This window comes from Akebia trifoliata, chromosome 2, assembly GCF_017979445.1.
Source record: "Akebia trifoliata isolate Shusen 1 chromosome 2, ASM1797944v1, whole genome shotgun sequence".
Lineage (NCBI taxonomy): Eukaryota > Viridiplantae > Streptophyta > Magnoliopsida > Ranunculales > Lardizabalaceae > Akebia > Akebia trifoliata.
In genome coordinates this window covers 8,878,679-8,900,097 of record NC_141376.1, presented here as the reverse complement: position 1 = coordinate 8,900,097, position 21,419 = coordinate 8,878,679, and the positions used below count along the sequence as shown (strand labels likewise).

At 37.6% G+C, this 21,419-nt stretch overlaps 1 protein-coding gene across 3 annotated transcripts; it reads left to right on the top strand.

Annotated features, from left to right (window-relative positions):
* Nucleotides 1-2,251: 2,251 nt before the first annotated feature.
* On the top strand, nt 2,252-10,537 carry LOC147409358 (ACT domain-containing protein ACR1-like). Of its 3 annotated transcripts, none has more exons than XM_086427998.1 (7): nt 2,252-2,403; nt 5,140-5,217; nt 5,301-5,346; nt 7,335-7,449; nt 8,179-8,894; nt 9,740-9,844; nt 9,924-10,537. In XM_086427998.1, the coding sequence occupies exons 2-7, from the start codon at nt 5,144-5,146 to the stop codon at nt 10,302-10,304; spliced, it is 1,437 nt and encodes a 478-aa protein (XP_086284124.1). In that variant the 5' UTR covers nt 2,252-2,403; nt 5,140-5,143; the 3' UTR covers nt 10,305-10,537. The 3 variants fall into 3 exon arrangements, with proteins under 3 accessions (XP_086284124.1, XP_086284139.1, XP_086284131.1); XM_086428005.1 differs by lacking the exon at nt 2,252-2,403 and adding an exon at nt 4,975-5,035 and having other exon boundaries at nt 5,142-5,217; XM_086428013.1 differs by lacking the exon at nt 5,140-5,217 and having other exon boundaries at nt 2,252-2,404.
* The last annotated feature ends 10,882 nt before the right edge of the window (nt 10,538-21,419 follow it).

Here is a 21,419-nt window from a genome sequence, read left to right as displayed (position 1 = left end):
GTGGAGCCAAGATTTGCCCATGTGAGGGAAACTAAGAGTGAATTTATTTTTTTGTGGGGGTGGAGGGGGAGGGGGAGGGGGGGGGGGGGGCAATTAAGAGTGATAATTTTCTTTTATTTATTTATTTATTTTTTTGGGGGGGGGGGGGGGGAGTTGTGTGCAATAGTGACTACTTTTTTTATCTATTGTTATCTGTCACAGTAACTCATAAATCTAAGACTTCAAAAATTCTTGTGAGGGCAACTGGCCCCACTATACATTTACCCTAACTATCAAAGTATATTTGACAAACACCGAACCATTATCCCAACATGTATAATAATTTTGTTGGAGAAGAAGAAATTATTTAGAGTAGAACATGAAATTTGAAGGTTTTGTCAGAAAAAGAACGTGAAATTTGAAGGTTTTGTCAAGAAAAAAAAAATCTTTTGAGGGAAAGTACCTTAAAATTGTGTTCTGGTGGGGGTAGACATGCAAAACTTATTCATATTTGTCCAAAATGAAGTCATAATGATGGAACTACTTTGATAAATGGTAGTGAGATAAATACAAGTTAAAGTAAATTTTTTATATGAATATGAATATGAACATGAATATGAAGAGTTGTTAAAAGCCAACTGTTCAATAAATGGCACAAGATAGAATCACCGCTGGAAAAGGCTGTCCTAAAGAAACCTTTAAATCAAAAGAGAAACAATCTCCTTACTAACTTAGTAAAGAAGTTAAGCTACTAAGAGTCGGTTTGCTTAAATATTTGTTTTTGAAAGGTCAAAAAAGTTAAGGCAAACCCAGATCAACTATAAACTCAGGAAAAGAAAACCCATACGATCCTGATCAATGATAGAATCAAACTTACAAGGGAGAACGCCACTATCTATTTCAGAACATTCTATGGAGTCTTAGGATGATGAAAGATAATTCGTCGCTTGATTAGTTTTCCTGAAAATATGGTTGAAGGTATACCTGTGAAAACTAAGAAAGAGTCTTCTAATGAAAAAGACTAAGTGTATAACACTCTATGGAGTACTTCATTGGTCGTTAAAGATCTTGATAGCCGTTAATGAGTCTTCTTGAATCCGAATGTTGAGGCAACTTTTTAAGGTACATAACTTGAGCCCTTCAAAGATAACTTGTATTTCGTGATAAAGGATTGAAAGTGGGTTTGCACGGCCTACAATAATAGCAATCACCATTCCTTCATGGTCTTGAATGATTGCTCCAAGACCCTCTAAATTTCATAGAAAAACTTAGATAAAAAAATCCCAAAAAAAAATTCATTTTGACTCGATCCAAGGTTTTGAAAATAGACGGCTCCAAGACCCTCTAAATTTCATTGAAAAACTTAGATAAAAAAATCCCAAAAAAAAATTCATTTTGACTCGATCCAAGGTTTTGAAAATAGACAGCTATCGAACTTTCAAATAAATTCAAAATATATTACTAAGACATGATTTGAACCCATGACCTCAAGGTCATGAGTTTTGCGAGCTATCAAACCGCTTTACTCCATGTTGAAGAAAAGAGCTAGGACCTAATGGAAATAAGGATTGGATGTGCCCCTCTACCACATCTATACAAATAGAATAGCCCATCTATAGAGAATTATAAACTCAACGATGGAAAATTTACATTTTTTGAATTATTTATTCTACAATCCTAAAGCATCGTCAGATCATGATTTTTTGATGTCACAAGGTGAGTCCAAGGACCCTTAGTAAGAGTGAATTCCTTACTAATTTGGTAAGGCTAGTCGGACTCTAATGAAAACTCATAAATATTTCAGTCTTTAACAATCCAAGTTTTGGACCTGAGCTGATCACAGTAACGACACTAGGTGTTATACCATCGCCAAAATAGATGGTTCTCCTCATTCCATGGAAATGGTCCACCAAGATTTAAATCTGTCCGTCCAATCTGTAGATCACACGAATAACCCAATCATTTTGGAGACCCACCGAAAAAAATTGCGACACTGGAGGACAAAGACCACCCAAATCAAGCAACTTTCATAGAAAGACAGATGTATCCCAAAGGAAAAGGATGCGGGGGTGACTGGTGAGACAGGTAGGACATCTTTCGATCGAGAGACTACGTTGGTGAACACGTGGTGAGAGCAGCAAAAGCGATCCGCCGCGCCCAGACAAGAAGAGAACATCGCCACGTGGAATCTAAGATGCCAACGTGGAAGATGCGCGAAAATTGATTCCCATTGCTGAGCTCGCCTTCCTGATTGCCAACCTAAACCAGAATTCTGTTATTTGACTCGCCATCTTTTTCGCCCCCTTTCGCCTTCTCTTCTGTTTTCTTCTGCAACTCTCTCTCTCTCTCTCCTCTGTTCTTGATGGAGAGAAGCTTTGGCTTCTGAGATATGTGATTTCCATTGGAAATAGGACTCCATGAAAAGGTAATTTTCAGACCATAACTTCGAATTTTAGCTTATTTTCTTGCCATAATCGATTAAATTGTATGAAAGTTATGGCATTTTTACGAGATCTGAGTTCTGGAATTTTTTGGTTCATGTTTTCGAATTTAGAGAAAAAAAAACCGGATGATTCTGGTTTAGGAATCTTATAATATGTTTTTTGGTAGAAAAAATCGTTCTTTGATCCTATTTCAACTAGAGAACCGCATTTTTATGAGTTTCTTCATTTCAGTCTCTAGGTCAAATATCTATTCGAAGACATGGAGATGCTTTTTTCCCTCTTTATTTCGTTTAATTTGCTTTTTTCGCTTTTCTTTCTTGAATGGATGAATGTGTACGTTTTAATTGCAAGATTACAGGCTAGGCAAATCCTAGATACTTCCGCAAAAGATGCGGATTTGATTCGTTTCGCTCTAAAAACTCTCTTGTTTTTGGGTACAAGAAGGATAGAAACTCTCGCTCTCTTGCTTCTATTTCTTTTCTTGATCACGTAAGTTTAATAATTCGCTAATTAATCTGAATTGGGATACCAATTTTTTGAAAATTGATTACAGAACTTAATTTGACGGAAAGAAAAAAAAAAGAGCAATTTTTTCACAGGTAAATCAATCCGATGAATCCACGTGGCAGAATCTTTCTAGCTTTCCAATTGAAATAAATGTAGTCTTTCAATCTCGAGTTAATTTTTATCTAAAAAATCCTATCAATATTCAAGCTCTTCAAATTTTATGGAAAGTTATTTTTAAGGGCCTTCAGTCTTCCTTCCATCATTTTCAAAAAGCCCCTTGATTTTACTACTCAAAATTTCGTGTTCTATTTTCCTCTCAGGCCACAGACTACTTTGTCATTGTTAGTTGAAGTATGTGGACTTCTAAGGTTGAAGATAAATTAGGATAAAATGGGAAATGATTTGTTGTTGGTTGTAGTAAGTGGAATTTTAAGATTGAAGATAAATTAGGGTAAAATCGAAAAGAGTGATGATAATATGACTTTTCCCAGCTAACGCATACTCAATCGACTCCCCTGATGTGGGGTGTGCCAGAACCATATACAGGTCAAGGGAGTCGATTGAGTATGTCACATGGGGAGTCAGATTATCACGACTCAATCAAAAATTATTTCAAAGAATCATCTTTCAAGATATAAAGAGTTAGGCCTTTAGGGAGAGGATCGACTCATGTCATCAAATGCATAGGTATCTCAAATATTGACCAAAATGTATGTATCTCTAATTTGTCCAAATAAAAATTTGAAGTCTTTAAACTTTTATCTTTTTCTCTCATACCAATTGAAATTTTTGAAAAAAAAAATTATGACAAAATTATTACCTCACATTTCTATCATAGATGACGAATCCATGGAGGGTTTTTCATTGGTAATCATTTTTTGGGTTGGTCATATCAGATGGTGTTATCGTTGGGCCCACTAACCGACTGGTGCATAACATTCATTTATCAAAATCGTAGTTGAATTTGTCCCCAAAATCAAACCCCCTTTTTTTTTTCCTCATGAACCGAGGGACAAATTTGTGACAGACAGAGTCTATGGTTTGCATTTGCAATCGCAATTCAAGTTGATTTGAAATAGGACTTTTTCAAGAGTTAGCTCCGATCACGTGTCCAACTAGAATTTTCTTTTCCTCTTGATGGTAGATATATAGGTGGATTTTAAATCTTGGGTCCGGATCCTATGCACCCAGGTGTCCCTTACCTAAGTAAGGTGAGGCGCCGGTGGCATTTTTTGTTTTAGGTTTTTTTATGTCTGGGTGATCACTGACCCTATGAATATGTGATCCATACCCTTGGTGAATCTACACACAAAAGATAAGTTTGATTGGTGATGTGCATCCATTGATTATAATGTGAATAATAATTTTCTAATTAGAAACTCTTCACATGGTCAATACTCGGCTGACATGTATGGGTATGAATCCTTAAACCTGTTTTCTCAAGGATTAAAAAATATAAATTCCTATAAAAAATGTATTTATGTATCCCAAGAAAATAAATCTATGATTATATGTCCATTACACATCAGCCAAATATTGACCGAGTGAAAATTTTCTAGTTAAAATATCAGTACTTTTATAATATTATCTTGAAAAAATAATTTCATCGTTGAATTTAAATTTATTTTCAAGAGATTAGATGTAGTGGATACAATTTATCAAACACTTAGTGATGTACCACATATCCATATGGTCAGTCGGTCTCCCAAAAAACAAAATTTCAACGTGACATGATATGGGGTGCCACCCTCACCTGGGTTAGGAACGGACCTTACTGGATCCCTACTCTTTCTAATTCCCTTGAATTATAGCATACGTGGCATGTGTTGAGGTGTGGGAGCAGGGTTTCAATGCTCCACCCTGGTGCGTACGATCTGGACTCTTAAATCTTTTAACGAGTGGACCTAGTGATAGAGGTTAGGGACGGGAGTGGAACAAATAATATGCCACGTGGCATTAGACAATGCATTCTAATCTTCGATTTCTTCTTGGAGTGTGACTTTAGGATTGTGCTGTCAGGAAACTGTATCTCCCCTTCCCTTTCTTAAGAAGCAAGACGATGACCACGACGAAGCCGACGGCGGTCGCTTATATCTCTTAAAAACGTGTTTCTTTCTCTAGAATATAAACTTATAAATATTAGAGTAGTTGCTTTCGTAAATTTACTTTTCTATTTGTTGTTATAATCTCTAAAGAGAGAATTACCTGTAGATATGATGGAGTGTAGTTACAAGCCTTACTACGATTACGAATTTGAATCTCTCATCGAAAGAATACATCCCCCAAGGTTTATAATCTCCTTTTTTTTTTTTCTTCTCTTATTTCTTCTTCTTGTTTACTAATTTTCTAAATTTTGATTTGTTGCTGCAGAGTTTGTGTCGACAACGAGACAAATAAAGACTGTACGCTTGTGAAGGTATTTAAAATTACTTTGTTATTTTTCCTTTTACTTGTAGTTTAAGTCTTGAATGTTGATGTTCTTGGAAAAGTTGAATTGTCTTCTTTGATTGAATAAATATCTAGGGTGCCTGCCACCCTAAATAAAACAAAAAGGATGAGAGAAAGAAAGATTAGGTAGTAGGAGGTGCTCATGACGGTGTGCACATGCAACATTCATGATTTTGTAGGGTCAGATATCTGTCTCTCTCTCAGAAAAATAAAAAAGAAGATTGGTCTTTGACCGAATGAACCATACTGGCCCAACTATACTATAGAGGTCCTTCGTCCACTGCCTGCACTGCCTTCTTAGGTGTGTAGTTTAGCCCAAATAGAGACTCCAATACAAAGGAAGTCCTTTTGGGTTTTATTTATTTTTATGATTTGAGGATTCTCAAAGAGACTTCCAAGTTTTAATTCTTGCTTCATCTTTAATTTTTCCACTTCAGTAAGGGTAATTTAATAATAAAAAAAAACCCCTAAATTGGTGATATTAGAGTTACCTTTGCAAAAGGCAAGATTAGGTTTATCCCTCTTGACCATCCATATTTTTATGAATTAGCAGTGGATTTTTTTCCTTCAAAATACACTTTAAAATACATAAATTATTAGATCAAAATTTGAATGATTCACGAGAAAAAAGGGATCTTAACTTTGGGTCAAAGGGATAAACTTAATCTTGCATTTTGCATCGGGTAAATCAAATATCCGTAACTTAACGAGTTTAAAAAATAAAAATACTAAATTACCCTTTCATTAATGAAACTGATCTATATATACATGATTGGGACCTCATATGGAATAGAGCACAACAACAAAAGAGGAAAAAAAAATTTCTCCCTAACCCTAATAACCTTATCATGAGACTAGTTTAATGGCCCATAGGACTCTTTCCCTGATTTTTCCATTGGAAAATTTTATTGACATGCCAAGAAAATCTAAGACCTCTCTACTTTGTAGGGGCACCTATAAAAATAAAAAAAAAATGTTGAGGGCATTCCATGTCAAAGGGCACCCCTTTCATCCTCCGAATTCCGATAACTTGGGTAAAAAAGCAAAGGAGGAGAGAGAGAGATCTAAGGAGAGGAGGAGGAAGAGAAGATTCTAACTAGTGGCTAGTTGCTCAGATATTGATTCACCAGAAAAGACAAAAGGGGTTTAATTTCTTTGGATGCCCCTAGAACTATTATTATTATTTTTTTTGAACTCTAGTCCGCCCTTAGATATTCGTGACCTGTCAATAAAATGTCCCTTTCTCATTAAAAGTGAATAAGAAACATCCGAATAAGTTTCTGGTAATGGTTATAGCTTATTGCATTAATTTCATTAAGGAGATAGGAACCTCAAATCTTGTTTGAGGCTCTCGTTGATATGAGAAGATATTTCTAGATATTCCCATAATCATAAGGAAACATAAACTGATTGTATGATTGATGGAGTGCTTGTTTGAGGTACGAAAAACACTTTTATCTTTACTCTTATAGAATTTTGGATTCCAAAACTGTCCCCCACTTTATATTTCATTTTACCATAATCAAAGTCATTTTGGAAAAAAAAATCAAGAAAATTGCAATCACACAATCAAAATTATAAAAATATATTTTTTACTATCTAATTTTCAAAAACCTTTTAATTAATATTTTAAATTACAAATAACTTCTTGGTGCATTTGCTTGTACCATCTTTGAGTTTCTCTAGTAAGAGAAAGAGAAGGCAAGGTGGAGTAGAAGTTGTTTGACACCAACTTTTGCATAGATAAAAATGTCTCCATCTTTACATTTGAACTTTATATTATCAAGTTATTTTTGTCAAAAATCAGTTAACTTATAAATTATCAGGTTGGCTTTTGAAATTACAAAAAAAATCTTAGATAATATTTTTAATTACAAAAATGCCCTAATAATTTATGCGGCACTTCCTAGTATCCACTTTACATAAATAATATGATACATGATGTAAACGATACAGGTTGATAGCGCTAACAAGCATGGGATCCTGCTAGAGATGGTCCAGGTTCTAACAGATCTCGACCTTATTATTTCTAAATCCTACATCTCCTCCGACGGTGGTTGGTTCATGGACGGCAAGTTTCCCTCTCTCCCTTTCTCTTCCCTACTTTTAATTAATTAATTTGCTTATCCAACTCACTACTCACTAACATAACTTTTATTAATAATGAGTCCAGAATCAAGATTATATATACCCTGTGTGGCCTAAGCCATAATCTTAGATATTAAAGCCTTAAATATCTCTATTTCACAATTGCCTTAATTGTGGCTTAAGTGACATGTAGGTGTGTGGGAGGATGGCTTCAGTTGGGACTGTCAATGAAACGGGTTGGGCTGGTTTTGGGCCGGTCCTTTTAGGCTAAAACAATTGGGTCTTAACCCAACCCATCTAAATATTAGGCCGGACTCAAAAAAATAAAATCTTAGTCCAAGCTCGGTCCACCTACATTTGGGCCATTTGCAGGTTGGGCCGGGTCAAACTCGCTAAAGAAAAAAAAAAAAAAAAAAAGCCTAGGACGTTAATTTTGCATTATTTATTTATAGAGAGATGAAACCATTAAAGATACCAACTGTAAATTGATTTTCTCTTACAAGTATTTATAGATTTAGATTTGACCAAATTAATTGCATTTTACCCTGAGTGTGTAGATCCGGACTCATAACTAATATTATAATTATAGCTTCTATATTAGCACACCAGCTTTTACTTATAACACACCAATCCATAAGTTAACAAACAACTTGCGTCTGTTTGAGAATATAATCTGTGTGTAATTAAATGAAAACATTTACATGGTGTGCAGTGTTCCACGTGACGGACCAACTTGGGAACAAAATAATAGATGAGACCCTCATCCATTACATCGAACAAGCTTTGTGTGCGGGAAGGAGAGAAAGTAAGGAGGTGCAGTCATGGGTAGGGTTGGGGAGGATGGTGGGCCCAAGTCACGTATCAAGGGAGCAGCACACAACCTTGGAAATGACTGCGACGGATCGACCTGGACTACTATCAGAGGTATCAGCTGTTCTAGCTGAGCTAGGCTGCCACGTGTTATCCGCAGTGGCCTGGACCCACAACACCCGCTCAGCTTGCATTATATACATCGAGGATGATGATGATGATGATGATGAATCCACCAGTGGAGGAGGAGGACCCATAACTGATCCAGATAGACTAGCTAAGGTGGAGGAACAATTGGAGAACGTGGTGGGGGCGCACCATGGGATTGGTGAGAGGATGAGGGTCAGTTTGATGCCTCCTGAGGTGGGCCGAATCCACACTGAGCGAAGACTACACCAATTGATGTACGCAGATGGGGATTACGAGAGATGCGGTGGTGGTGGTGATGGGAGGATAGAGGTTTCGATAGAGAATTGTGAGGAGAAAGGGTATTCGGTGGTGAACGTTAGAAGCATGGATCGGCCTAAACTGTTGTTTGACACTGTGTGCACGTTAACGGATATGGAGTATGTGGTCTCACATGCTGCCATTAGCTCCAAAGGTTCCCTTGCCATCCAGGTAAGAAAACCAAACCAACAAAAAAAAAAAAACCACATATGAATTAGTTCACTTTAATTCGGATCAGAACCGGCCCAAACCTAATTGGATCGTATGATCCTGGACTATTCAAAATTCATGTTTTTATTAAAGTGTAGTAGAAAATGATATTTGAAAAAAAAAAAAATTTAATATAATTTTTCAAATCTATATATCATTCGGATATGATATAGGGATACTTATAAAAAAAACAAAGATATGATATAGGGATGGATTCGTATTAGATCTGTATCAAGTAAAAACCATATGTAACCCATTTTTATTTGGATCTACTCCAAGTATCCAAGCCCTCAAAATTCGGATCTCGGATCACTCGAATTTCGGATAAAATTCAACCCATTTTATGACCTTAGGGTTCTCGATCAAAATGTGTCCCTAGTAAAGATTCTACTAATCACGAGGTCATCTGAACTTTAATAACCTCACTCGAGGGTTGATTGTCTTGAGGTTCTCCTATAAATATACAGATCCTTGCGATAATGGCAACAACAAAAAATTACAAATTTCCTAAATATGGTAGTTGTTTATGGGTTAGTATAAACTTTTTAGGGATACATTCTACTTGGGAATCCATACGAGTATTCACTTATCTCAAACATTTGTTAAATGAAGTGCGACCCACCCAACTATCAAATTTAAAATTAAAATTCTACTCTTCAAAATAACTTCTTTTTGGAAGTTCTTAAAATTTTGTGATATGCATCTTTATGGCATCCCATCATGGTTTTGGATGCCATAGGAAAGTGTTTTTCTAATAAATATGGTGGAAATTTTATTCCACGTGTGTATCTGTATGTGGGAAGCAGGAATACTACATTAGACACATGGATGGTTGCACATTGAATACGGAGAGCGAGAAACGGAAAGTCATGCAGTGCTTGGTAGCTGCCATAGAGAGGAGGGTCGCTCATGTATGGACTCTACCCAAGTCGACGAAAACACCCACTAGTGCATTTTTGTTTTGTACTTAAGCTTGATTGTTTGGTGCAGGGATTGAGGTTGGATGTGTGCACCCGAAACAGGGTGGGACTGCTCTCCGACATCACCAGGGTGTTCCGTGAGAATGGTCTTTCAGTGTCAAGGGCAGAGCTCGGTAGACGCGGTGAGAGGGCGATTGGGTCATTTTACGTGACAGATGCATCAGGCAATGATGTTGATCCAAAGGCAGTGGAGTTGGTGAGAAATGAGATTGGGGGTACCGTACTGAAGGTTAACAGATCCTCGGTCTGGTCATCTAAACCTTATTCCTCATCGGGTGGCACCGCATGTAGTGGCAGTGGCGAGGACAGACCTACGAAATTCTCATTGGGAAGCTTGTTGTGGGCTCAGCTTGAGCGCCTCTCCAACAACTTCGGCTCGATAAGATCATAGGAAGGAGGAATCTATGTATTTGTGCATTGGGTTTGTACATACTAGTTTGTGTGTTTGAGGTTCTCTTAAGTAGTTTACCTCTTAAAATGTCCATATAGCATCTTTAGTTACTATTGTGCATAGATGTCTAACATTCAAGTATCACGCAACACATATTCTTTGGTTTGTGTTTTTTTTGCTCTCGTCAAATGTTGTAGATGATTAAAGTAATTACACAAGTTCTGCCTTTAAAACACCCAGAATATGATGAAGGGCACAAGATTTAGAAAGGTTTGTTTCATTTGAATGGGGGAAACTTCATTCTTCCTACTCGAAATCTATCTGACTTGGGAAGTTGTTTTTGGGTTCAAAAGCACGTCTTAAGAGATGCATGGTTTTAGTTGGAATTCAAGCCTTAGTTCTAGTGCATTTCTTTCCTTAACTTTCTTAGCTGTATCTTATTTCTATTATTTCCTTAGTTGGTGGGATTGGATTGACTAGTTTTCCAATTCTTGCAATTATGTTAATGATATTTTTCATTTATTAGCATGATTCCCTCCGGTATTATGGTTAATTTCTGGAACGGGCTGTTGGGTCGTTGGCTGGATTTGTTGAAGACGTGGATTTGCACAATCCCTTTGTAGTGGGATTTAGTTTTTTGAGATCCTATTTTTTAGGATCTGTTTTTACACGTATTTTTTAGTTACGTCTCTATCCATATGTAGAGAGAAAAAAAAAAATCTCTGTTTTTTTTTTTTTGTTTTTAGAAACAAGAGATGTACGTAGTTCTTTGAAGGAAGTGAACAAAAGAAATAAAGAGGATTGATCCTTGCTGCCCGTGGAGTAGGCTATTGTCGAACCACGTAAATCTGTTTCTCTTTCTTGTGATTGAATTCCATTTTTTCTCGGCATATTTGTTATTTGTTCATATGATTTAAAGTAATCATCAATATTGTGTGTAAGAGTTTTCGCAAGGCTTTTTACACAACAAATTGGTTTCAGAGCCTGGGTTGCGACTTAGGCATTGGTGATTGTTTGTGGATTTGATATTTGGAGGAAAGATGTCAAATGAATCATCTTCTAAATCGGTATTAGCAGCAAAGACTACGGTCTCAAATGCTAAATTTGAAGTAGAAAAATTCGATGGAACAAATAACTTCGGCATGTGGCAATGCGAAGTTTTGGATGTTTTGACTCAACAAGAGTTAGATATTGCTCTTGAGGATAAACCTGCAGAGATGGAAAATAATGTTTGGGAGAAGATCAATCGTCAAGCTTGTGGCACGATCAGGCTTTGTCTTGCTAAAGATCAAAAGTATTTTGTTATGAAAGAGACTTCGGTTAAAGAGTTGTGGAAGAAACTGGAAGACAAGCACATGACCAAGAGCATGGAAAATCGTCTCTATCTGAAGAAGAAACTTTTCCGTTTCCAGTACAAAGAAGGTATTTCGATGTCTGAGCATTTGAATAATTATAATAAAATTCTTGCTGATTTACAGAATCTTGATGTTAAAATTGAAGATGAGGACAAAGCATTGTTACTATTAAATTCATTACCTGATACTTATGAGCATTTGATTACCACTTTACTATATGGGAAATATGAAATTAAATTTGATGATGTGTCTAATGCTTTGATAAATAATGAGTATCGGAAGAAGGACATACAGGCCTATGGAGGTGCAACATCAGAAGCTTTGATTGTAAGGGGCAGATCAGAAAATAGGAAATCTGGTAGACGGGGTAAGTCTCGTTCCAAAACAAGAGGAGTATCATCTGATAGAAAAATTCCCATGAAGGATGAATGTGCCTATTGTCGAAAGAAAGGGCATTGGAAAAAAGGATTGTCCACTTTTGCAAAATAAGGACAAGAAAAATTCAAATGTGAATGTTGCATGTGGTGATGATGATGATTCTGAATTTGCACTAGCTGGTTCATCATTGGTATGCCATTCAGATGAGTGGATTTTGGACTCGGGTTGCACTTATCATATGTGTCCCAACAGGGACTGGTTTTCCAACTTTGAGGAGTTGGATGGTGGAGCAGTTTTTATGGGTAATGATAATGCTTGTAAAACGAAAGGAATAGGTAAAATCCGTTTGAAGTTGCATGATGGAACAGTTAGAATGTTGATAGATGTTCGGTATGTACCGGACTTGAGAAAAAATCTCATCTCTTTGGGTGCTTTAGAATCAAAGGTGTGGACACGGGATTTTCAATATTTTAAAACATCCCTCCACTTTGGGTGTTTTGGAGTCGTCACCATTCAAATTCGAGAATGGGTGTGAATGGTCACCCGAAGTCGTATCTTTTAAAAAACACGTCATTTTGACATTTTTGATGATTCTCGTTGGATAATGCATGTTTGGTCCAACCTTGATTCAAAGGTAAGGGGGTCCATTTATGGAGTAGGAAAGGTGTTAGGCACCCTACTCCATCCATGTAACGTGGTAACCTCGGATTCGACCTTTTGAAATAAAGAAAATGAAATTTAAAAAAAAAAAACATTTGATGTGTGCCCTCAAGTGTGAGGAGCTTCGATGTTGGTTCAAATCATTGAGGGAACCCTTATGAAGAAGGGGCCCTTTGGTGATTTAAACCATAGTGGTGTGTGCAATTGTGTAGGAAAGGGGTGAGTAGAAGAGGGAAGTTGGGGGGTGTCCTTTTGTCAAACCCACCTTGATCCTTCCTTGACTTCCTTTAACTTTCTTTGATGAGTCTTCTTTTTCTTTGCTTGACTTATTTGAGAGAAGATTGAAAATTGAGATGAGTTGAGAGTAGATGTAGTAGAATTGGTTAAGAGAGAAGGTTGAGAGAGTGATTTCTTTTTTATCTTTTGGAGGGTTGGATGTGAGATTTTTCATTAGGGGTTGAGAGTTGAGAATGGTGGAGTTTTTATAGAAGTTGGAGGGTTATTTTAGGGGTAAAGTAGGGTGAAATGAAGAAAAAAGATAGAATGGTTATGAGTTTGAGAGAGAAGTGGGTGTAATTTGATGGAGGTTGGAGGGTATTTAGGGAAGGGGGGTTAAATGGGTTGTTTACAACCCAAATGGGTTGGATCTTTCAACCCATTTGGGTTGAGTGTTAGATAAAAGAGAATTGATGAGAGTGGTTGAGAGGATGAGGTTGTGTAAATGGGGTAATTAATTGGTGGTTGTGATTAAGTAGTGTTTGGTTTAAGAGAATGGAAGATTTAAGAGGGTGGTTGATGATATTTTGGGAAGGTGAGGGAGATGATGACATGTGTCAAAATGGGTGAAAATGAAGGGTGGAGATGAGTTGATGGGAAATGATGAGTGTTTGATTTGAGAGGATGGGTGTAGGTTGTAGAGATGGATTTTGTAGGAAATGATGGGGGTAGATTAGGGGAGGGTGATAGGTTATATAAGTGTTTGATTTGAGAGGATGTATATGATAGGTTAGGGTAGAGTTATGGGTTGAATTAATTTTTGGAGGGAAGTAATGGAGTTGGTTGGTTGGATGAGGGAGGTGAAAGAGGGTGATGACATGTGTCATATTGGGTAATTGGCTGTGATGTTGGGCTTAGGTAGAGAATTGGGCTTGGGTAATGTGTTGGGTTGAGTTGAATGGGCTTGGGTAGTGGGTAGGTTAAGGATGGGTTTAGGTTGAATGGGTTGAATTGAATGGGCTTGGGTAGTGGGTAGGATAAGGATGGGTTTGGACTTGCATTGGGTTGGATTGAAGAATGTAGGAGCGTGATGAGGTGTTGGGTCAATGGGCCACGTGAGTAACCTTGGACCGTTTATTGAAAAATAATGACAGAATAAATCGAAATTTTGTAGGTTTGGGCTTCGGAGCCCATTTCGATTTTTTCGATTTTTTGGGGCATTTTGCATCGAGGGCCCGCTCAAATTTGAGTGTCTACAAAAGGGTCTTAAGATTATTATAGAAGGTGGAACTCTAAAGGTTGTTTTGGGTGCACTTGTAGTAATGAAAGCTACTCGTTAGAGTAATTTGTATTTCTTATAGGGAAGTACAATTATAGGTGGAACAGCAACAGTTATTGAAAGAATAGACAAAGTTGTTTCTGATGATACTAGATTGTGGCACATGCGCTTAGGGCATGCAGGGGAGAAGGCTATGCAACGATTAGTGAAGCAAGGCCTGTTAAAAGGTATCAAGACCTGTAAAGTTGGATTTTGTGAACATTGCTTTCTGGGCAAGTAGACTAGAGTCAAGTTTGGTACCGCTGTTCATCGTACTCAAGGAACTCTTGATTATGTTCATACAGATGTATGGGGACCTACCAAAGTTGCATCTTTGGGAGGTAAGCATTGGTTTGTCACTTTTGTTGATGACTTCTCAAGGCGAGTTTGGGTGTACACTTTGCAATATAAAAATGAAGTCCTTGATGTATTCCTAAAGTGGAAGAAAATGATTGAGACTTAGACTGTCAGAAAGATCAAAAGGCTCAGGTCAGACAATGGTGGTGAGTATAAGTCAGATCCATTTTTGCAAGTATGTCAGGATGAGGGGATAATTAGACATTTCACAGTAAGAGAGACGCCGCAACAGAATGGGGTGGCAGAACACATGAATCGTACTTTACTGGAGAAGGTACGGTGTATGTTGTCCAATGCTGGGTTGGACAAAGTGTTTTGGGCTGAGGCAGTGACATATGCATGTCATCTCATAAATAGGTTGCCTGCTGCTGCGAATGAGGGGAAAACTCCCATAGAGGTATGGTCTGGAACTCCTGCTACAGATTATGATTCTTTGCATATATTTGGTTGTCCTGCCTATTTTCATGTCAAAGAAAGTAAATTGGATCCTAGAGCCAAGAAAGCTTTATTCTTGGGCTTTAGCACAGGTGTGAAAGGGTATAGGCTTTGGTGTCCCGAATTGAAGAAGGTTATATTTAGCAGGGATGTATCTTTTAATGAGTCTGTTATGTTTAGACAAAACACACAAAAGGGCTATCAGGAAGATAGCACAACCAAAGGTGCTTCACAGAAGGTGGAGTTTGAGGCTTCAATGATCTCAGTGAAATCTGTTGAAACAGATGATATTCTCTCAGGGGATTTAGATGGTGAGGACTCTGGTACAAACGAGGTTGAAGCCCCAATTGTGGATTCTCTACTGCAGCCAGACTCTATTGCAGCTAGTAGACCAAGGAGAGAGAGTTGAAAACCTGCACGGTTTACTGACATGGTAGCATATGCACTTCCAATTATTGATGATGATATTCCGACTACTTATAGAGAAGCTATGAGAAATTCAGAAAGCTTAGAATGGAACAAGGCAATGGATGAGGAGATGCAGTCTCTTTACAAGAATCAGACTTGGGAGCTGGTAAAATCGAAAAAGGAAAAGAAAGCAATTGGTTGCAAGTGGGTATATACCAAGAAAGAAGGTTCTCCAGGGATGGATAATGTGAGATTCAAGGCTAGGTTGGTAGCTAAAGGCTACGTACAAAAGGAAGGAATAGATTACAATGAGGTATTTTCTCCAGTTGTTAAGCACTCTTCAATTCGCATTTTGCTAGCTTTGGTTGCACAATTTGATCTTGAGTTAGCACAACTTGATGTCAAAACTGCTTTCTTACACGGTGATTTGAAAGAGGAGATATACATGTTACAGCCAGATGGGTTTAAGGTTGTTGGAAAAGAGAATTGGTTTTGCAAACTGAGAAAGTCGCTTTATGGTTTGAAACAGTCTCCAAGACAGTGGTACAAGCGATTTGATCGATTTATGATAGAGCAGAAGTACACAAGAAGCCATTTTGATCATTGTGTTTATTTTCGTAAGCTATGTGATGGATCCTTTATATATTTGCTTTTATATGTAGATGACATGCTTATTGCATCTAAAAGCAAGGTGGAGATAGACAAGTTGAAGACTCAGTTGAGAAATGAGTTCGAAATGAAGGATTTTGGGGAAGCGAAGAAAATACTTGGTATGGAAATTACAAGAGACAGGTGAAGGGTAGAGTTTGGTTATCACAGAAACAGTATTTGAAGAAAGTGCTACAGCGTTTTGATATGGATGAAAACACAAAACCCGTAAGTACACCCTTAGCTCCTCACTTCAAGCTTAGCGCTTTGATGTCTCCTTGTACAGATGCAGAACGTGAGTATATGAATCAGGTTCCATATGCGAGCGTGGTTGGTAGCTTAATGTATGCCATGGTATGTACAAGACTTGACATTTCATAGGCTGTCAGTATGGTGAGCAGGTACATGCATGATCCTGGAAAAGGGCATTAGCAGGCAGCGAAATGGATCTTACGGTACATCCTGGGTACTGTGGATACTGGTTTGATGTTTGAGAGGAATGATAGATTTGGTCAGCATGTGGTTGGATATGTGGATTCGGATTATGCCGGTGATTTGGATAAACGCCGATCTACTACAGGATATGTTTTTACACTTGCTGGGGGACCGGTTAGTTGGAGATTGACATTACAGTCGACCGTTGCATTGTCAACTACTGAGGCAGAGTATATGGCGGTAACAGAGGCTATTAAGGAGGCTATTTGGCTACGTGGGTTAATTGAGGACTTGGGTATTATTCAGAAGCATGTTGTTGTCTACTGCGACAGTCAAAGTGCAATTCACTTAGCAAAGAACCAGGTTCATCATACTCGAACAAGCATATCGACGTCCGTTTCCATTTTGTACGAGAAATTGTGGATGAGGGTGACATTCTCCTCCAGAAGATTGGAACCGCAGATAATCCTGCAGATATGCTGACTAAGGTTGTAACTGGGGTCAAGTTCCAATATTGTTTGGACTTGATCAACATTTTGCATGCTTAAGCACTTTCAGGTGCGTGACGCCTACGGGCGCACTTGGAGGCAACATGATTTATTCATGTTGTTTTGAATGGCATGGGGTCTATTTGCATTTGGAGAGCATGTGGCCTGCAAATCTCGCCAAGGTGGAGATTTGTTGGGTCGTTGGCTGGATTTGCTGAAGACATGGATTTGCACAATCCCTTTGTAGTGGGATTTAGTTTTTTGAGATCCTATTTTTTAGGATCTGTTTTTACACGTATTTTTTAGTTACGTCTCTATCAATATGTAGAGAGAGAAAAAAAAATTCTCTATTTTTGTTTTGTTTTTAGAAACAAGAGATGTACGTAGTTCTTTGAAGGAAGTGAACAAAAGAAATAAAGAGGATTGATCCTTGCTGCTCGTGGAGTAGGCTATCGTCGAACCACGTAAATCTGTTTCTCTTTCTTGTGATTGAATTCCATTTTTTCTCTGCATATTTGTTATTTGTTCATATGATTTAAAGTAATCATCAATATTGTGTGTAAGAGTTTTCGTGAGGCTTTTTATACAACACGGGCAACTACTATAAGCTATATATTTGCTTCTCCTATTCATAATAAAGCATAAGGGGAATCATAGAAAGATTGGGGACTAGGTTCCTCCACTCTCTTCTTATTTTTTACATGGTATAAGAGTGGGTATAATCCTTTCTTGTTCATTTTTATCGTCGATTTTTACTCATTATCTCTCCATCTTCTAAATCATCATGCCCAAATACGGCCCAACCTCCGGTATGGCTACATAAAGAAAGTCTTCTTCTTCATCTTCTTCTTTTGACATCATCGTACCTTCATCATCCTCCATAGAAGCCACTCATGTTCCTATTACCATTCACAAATTAAATGGACAAAATTATATGCAATGGTCTCAATACATCTTAATGTTCATTCGGGGAAAAGAGAAAGATGACTATCTCATCGGTGCTTCGACGGCCCTGGCAACAATGACACCAACCTACAAGAAGTGGATGGTAGAAAACAACATGGTCATGTCATGGCTTGTCAACTCAATGACTATGGACATAGGCGAGAATTTTCTGTCGTTTGAAACTGTTAAGGAAATCTAGGATGTAGCCAAGGAGACATTCTTAGATATCGAGAACACTTCGGAGGTGGTAGAGATTGAAGAGGTACTCCACGATCTGCGACAGGGCGATCTCACAGTAACTCAATATTTTAATGTTCTTACTCGCAACTGGCATCAACTTGATACATATGAAATTCATAACTGATCATGTACTATTGATGAATTATTGTATAAAAAGATTGTAGAGAAAAAACGTATGTATACGTTTTTGCTAGGTTTAAATAAAAATCTTAATGAGGTCTGTGGGAGACTCATGAGAGCAAAGCCATCACCAAGCCTCAAAGAAGCATTCTTTGAAGTTCGATGTGATGAAAGCAAGAAGAAAGTCATGATGGGTTCACCTCAACATCTGAATGTAGCTGAAAACTCGGCTCTTGTCACTAGGGGAACTCAATTTGTCCCTTCAGATAATCGTCAGAAAAATAAAGGAGGACGACCTTGGTGTAATCATTGTAGAAAACCAAAATATTTAAGGGAAACCTGTTGGAAATTGCATGGGAAGCCAAACTATTGGAAGTCGGCTCATCAGATGAAGAAGGATGGCCGAGGAAATCACATCACTACCGAGGAGCAATTACCACCTAAAGCAAGCCCCTTCAGCAAGGAGCAAATGGAGATACTTCAAAAATTACTGTCTTTTTTCCTGTCAGGATTATCACAAACCGGCTCATCTTCCAATCATGTCATTGGGTCTGGAACCTTGGCTCACAAAGGTAATTTTTTGAGCGCCTTTACTATGGGTAAGAAATGTAAAAAACCTTGGATCATGGACTCAAGAGCATCTAATCACATGACAGGAGATATCACAATGTTTGATACATATAGCCCATGTCCTAGTAATTTAACCCTTTCGAATAGCGGATCATTCACTATCAAATGCTACTGGTATAGGTTCAATTGTGCTATCAAAGGACTTTACTCTCAATTTTGTTCTACTTGTTCTTAACTTGGATCGTAATCTGTTGTCAATTAGTAAACTCACTAAGGAAAAGGGGTAGGTTACTAATTTTTTTCCACTTACTGTGAATTTCAGGATTTGGATTTGGGAAGACGACTGGCAATGATAAGGAATGCTCCGGACTCTACATCCTTAAGAAGCATCACTATCCACAAGAACAATCTCAAGCGACAATTAGTGGTAGTTCTTTTTCTGTTTCTTGTCGAAGTAATGATAGTGCAATCATGTTGTGGCACTAACACTTAGGTCATCCAAATTTTATGTATCTCAAGCATTTATTTTCATCTTTATTTAATAAAAATCCAAAAAAAAATTTAGTGCAAAATCTGTCAATTATCAAAGCATGTTCGGTCTCATTTTCCCATTCAACCTTTCAAAGCCTCTAGTCCATTCTCAATGATCCATAGTGATTTCTGGGGTCCCTCCAAAATAAAAAATGTAACAAGTGCTAGGTGGTTTGTTTCATTCATAGATGATCACACTCGATTAACCTGGGTATTTCTCATGAAAGAAAAATAAAAAACTGGTCAAATATTAAAAAAATTCAAAAATATGATTCAAACCCAATTTCAATAATAAAAAATACAAATCTTAAAGTCTGATAATGCTAGGGACTATTTCAACTCCATTTTAGGAGAATTTATAGAAAAGGAAGGAATAATTCACTTAAGCTCATGTGTGGATACCCCACAACAAAATAGAATCGTTGAAAGAAAAAAATAGACATTTGTTAGAAGTGGTTAGATCGCTAATGTTCTCAACAAATGTTCCAAAATTATTCTAGGGGGAAGTTGTCCTTATGGCAACTTATCTCATCAATAGAATGCCGTTTAGCATACTAAAATTCAAAACACCTTGTTAAACCCTTCTAAACCCTTTCCAAGAATTCTTCTTATTTCCGTTGTCCCATCAAAACTTTTCGGGTGCTCTATCTTCGTTTATGTCCATCAACGACATAGAAGTAAATTTGATCCTAGGTCGCTCAAGTGCATCTTTCTTCGGTATTCTTTGAATAAAAAAGGGTACAAGTGTTAGGAAAAACTGGTATTCAAGGGGAGAATTTAACCCAGGAATATCAATTTTGGGATTTTGAATTACTCAATGAGTCACCCAAACCCACAAAAAATCACATTCCTCCAAAGTTTACTAGTTAGCCTTTACCTGCTCCTAGTCAGCCTCTACTTGTTGAAAACACCGAGTTCATTGTTGACTTGCAGGATAAGAAACACATCCAAGAAGGAACGGAGGAATAAGAACTTTCTCAACAAATCCATGAAGCATAAGCGGGTCCTAATCCAAGCGAAATTCCAGGTAATGTTATCTCTAACTCAGATAGTACAGTTGATTTAGAGTTAGAAAAATGATATTCTGAATATGCCCATAGCTTTGAGGAAAGGAGTTAGATCTTGTACTCAACTTGTTTTTCGTTCCTTTACTCCCAACCTCACAGAGATACAGGTGCCTTGAAACATTCAAGAAGCTTTTAAGTGTCCTAAGTGGAAAGCTATAATGAATAAGGAAGTTCAGGCTTCAAAAAAAATGGTACTTGGAAAATTGCTGACCTTCCAATAGGTAAGAAACCGGTGGGGTGTAAGTGGATTTTCATAATTAAGTACAAGGCAAATGGAAATGTGGATAGGTACAAGGTTCGGTTGGCCTCCAAGGGATTCACTCAATCCTATGGCATCGACTATCAGAAAACATTTGCTCCAGTTGTCAAGCTCAACACTGTTTGTGTACTTCTATCCTTGGCAGCTAATCTTGATTGGTCGCTTCACCAACTAGATGTGAAGAATGCCTTCATTAATGGGGATCTAGAGGAAGAGGTCTACATAGATATTCCAACAGGTCTTGAGACGACATCCAATTCCAATAAGGTATGTAGACTTCGAAAATCCTTGTATGGACTTAAACAATCTCCTCGTGCCTGGTTTGAACGATTCTCAAAGGTTGTAAAAAGGTATGGATATTTTCAATATCAATCTGATCATACCATGTTTGTGAAGTACTCCACAGAAGGAAAGTTAGCAATTATCATTGTGTATGTAAACAACATTATCTTGATAAGTGATCATGAGGAGATTGGGCTGCTCAAACAATTCTTAGCCAAAGAAAATCAAGGACCTAGGGAATCTCAAGCATTTCCTCGAGATGGAAATTGGCTGGTCAAAAAAGGGTATATATGTTCCCAACGTAAGTACATCATGGGCTTGTTAAGTGAAGTTGGAATGCTAGGTTGCAAGCATGTTGAGATTCCCATGGATTCAACAGTAAAATAGAAGCCAATGATGGTAG

Bases quoted from the DNA above. Each gene is read 5' to 3' on its own strand.
- LOC147409358 (XM_086427998.1), top strand. From the start codon at position 5,144: ATGATGGAGTGTAGTTACAAGCCTTACTACGATTACGAATTTGAATCT. The intron at 5,218-5,300 runs GTTTATAATCTC...TTGTTGCTGCAG, and splicing joins GAAAGAATACATCCCCCAAG to AGTTTGTGTCGACAACGAGA. The intron at 5,347-7,334 runs GTATTTAAAATT...TAAACGATACAG, and splicing joins AAGACTGTACGCTTGTGAAG to GTTGATAGCGCTAACAAGCA.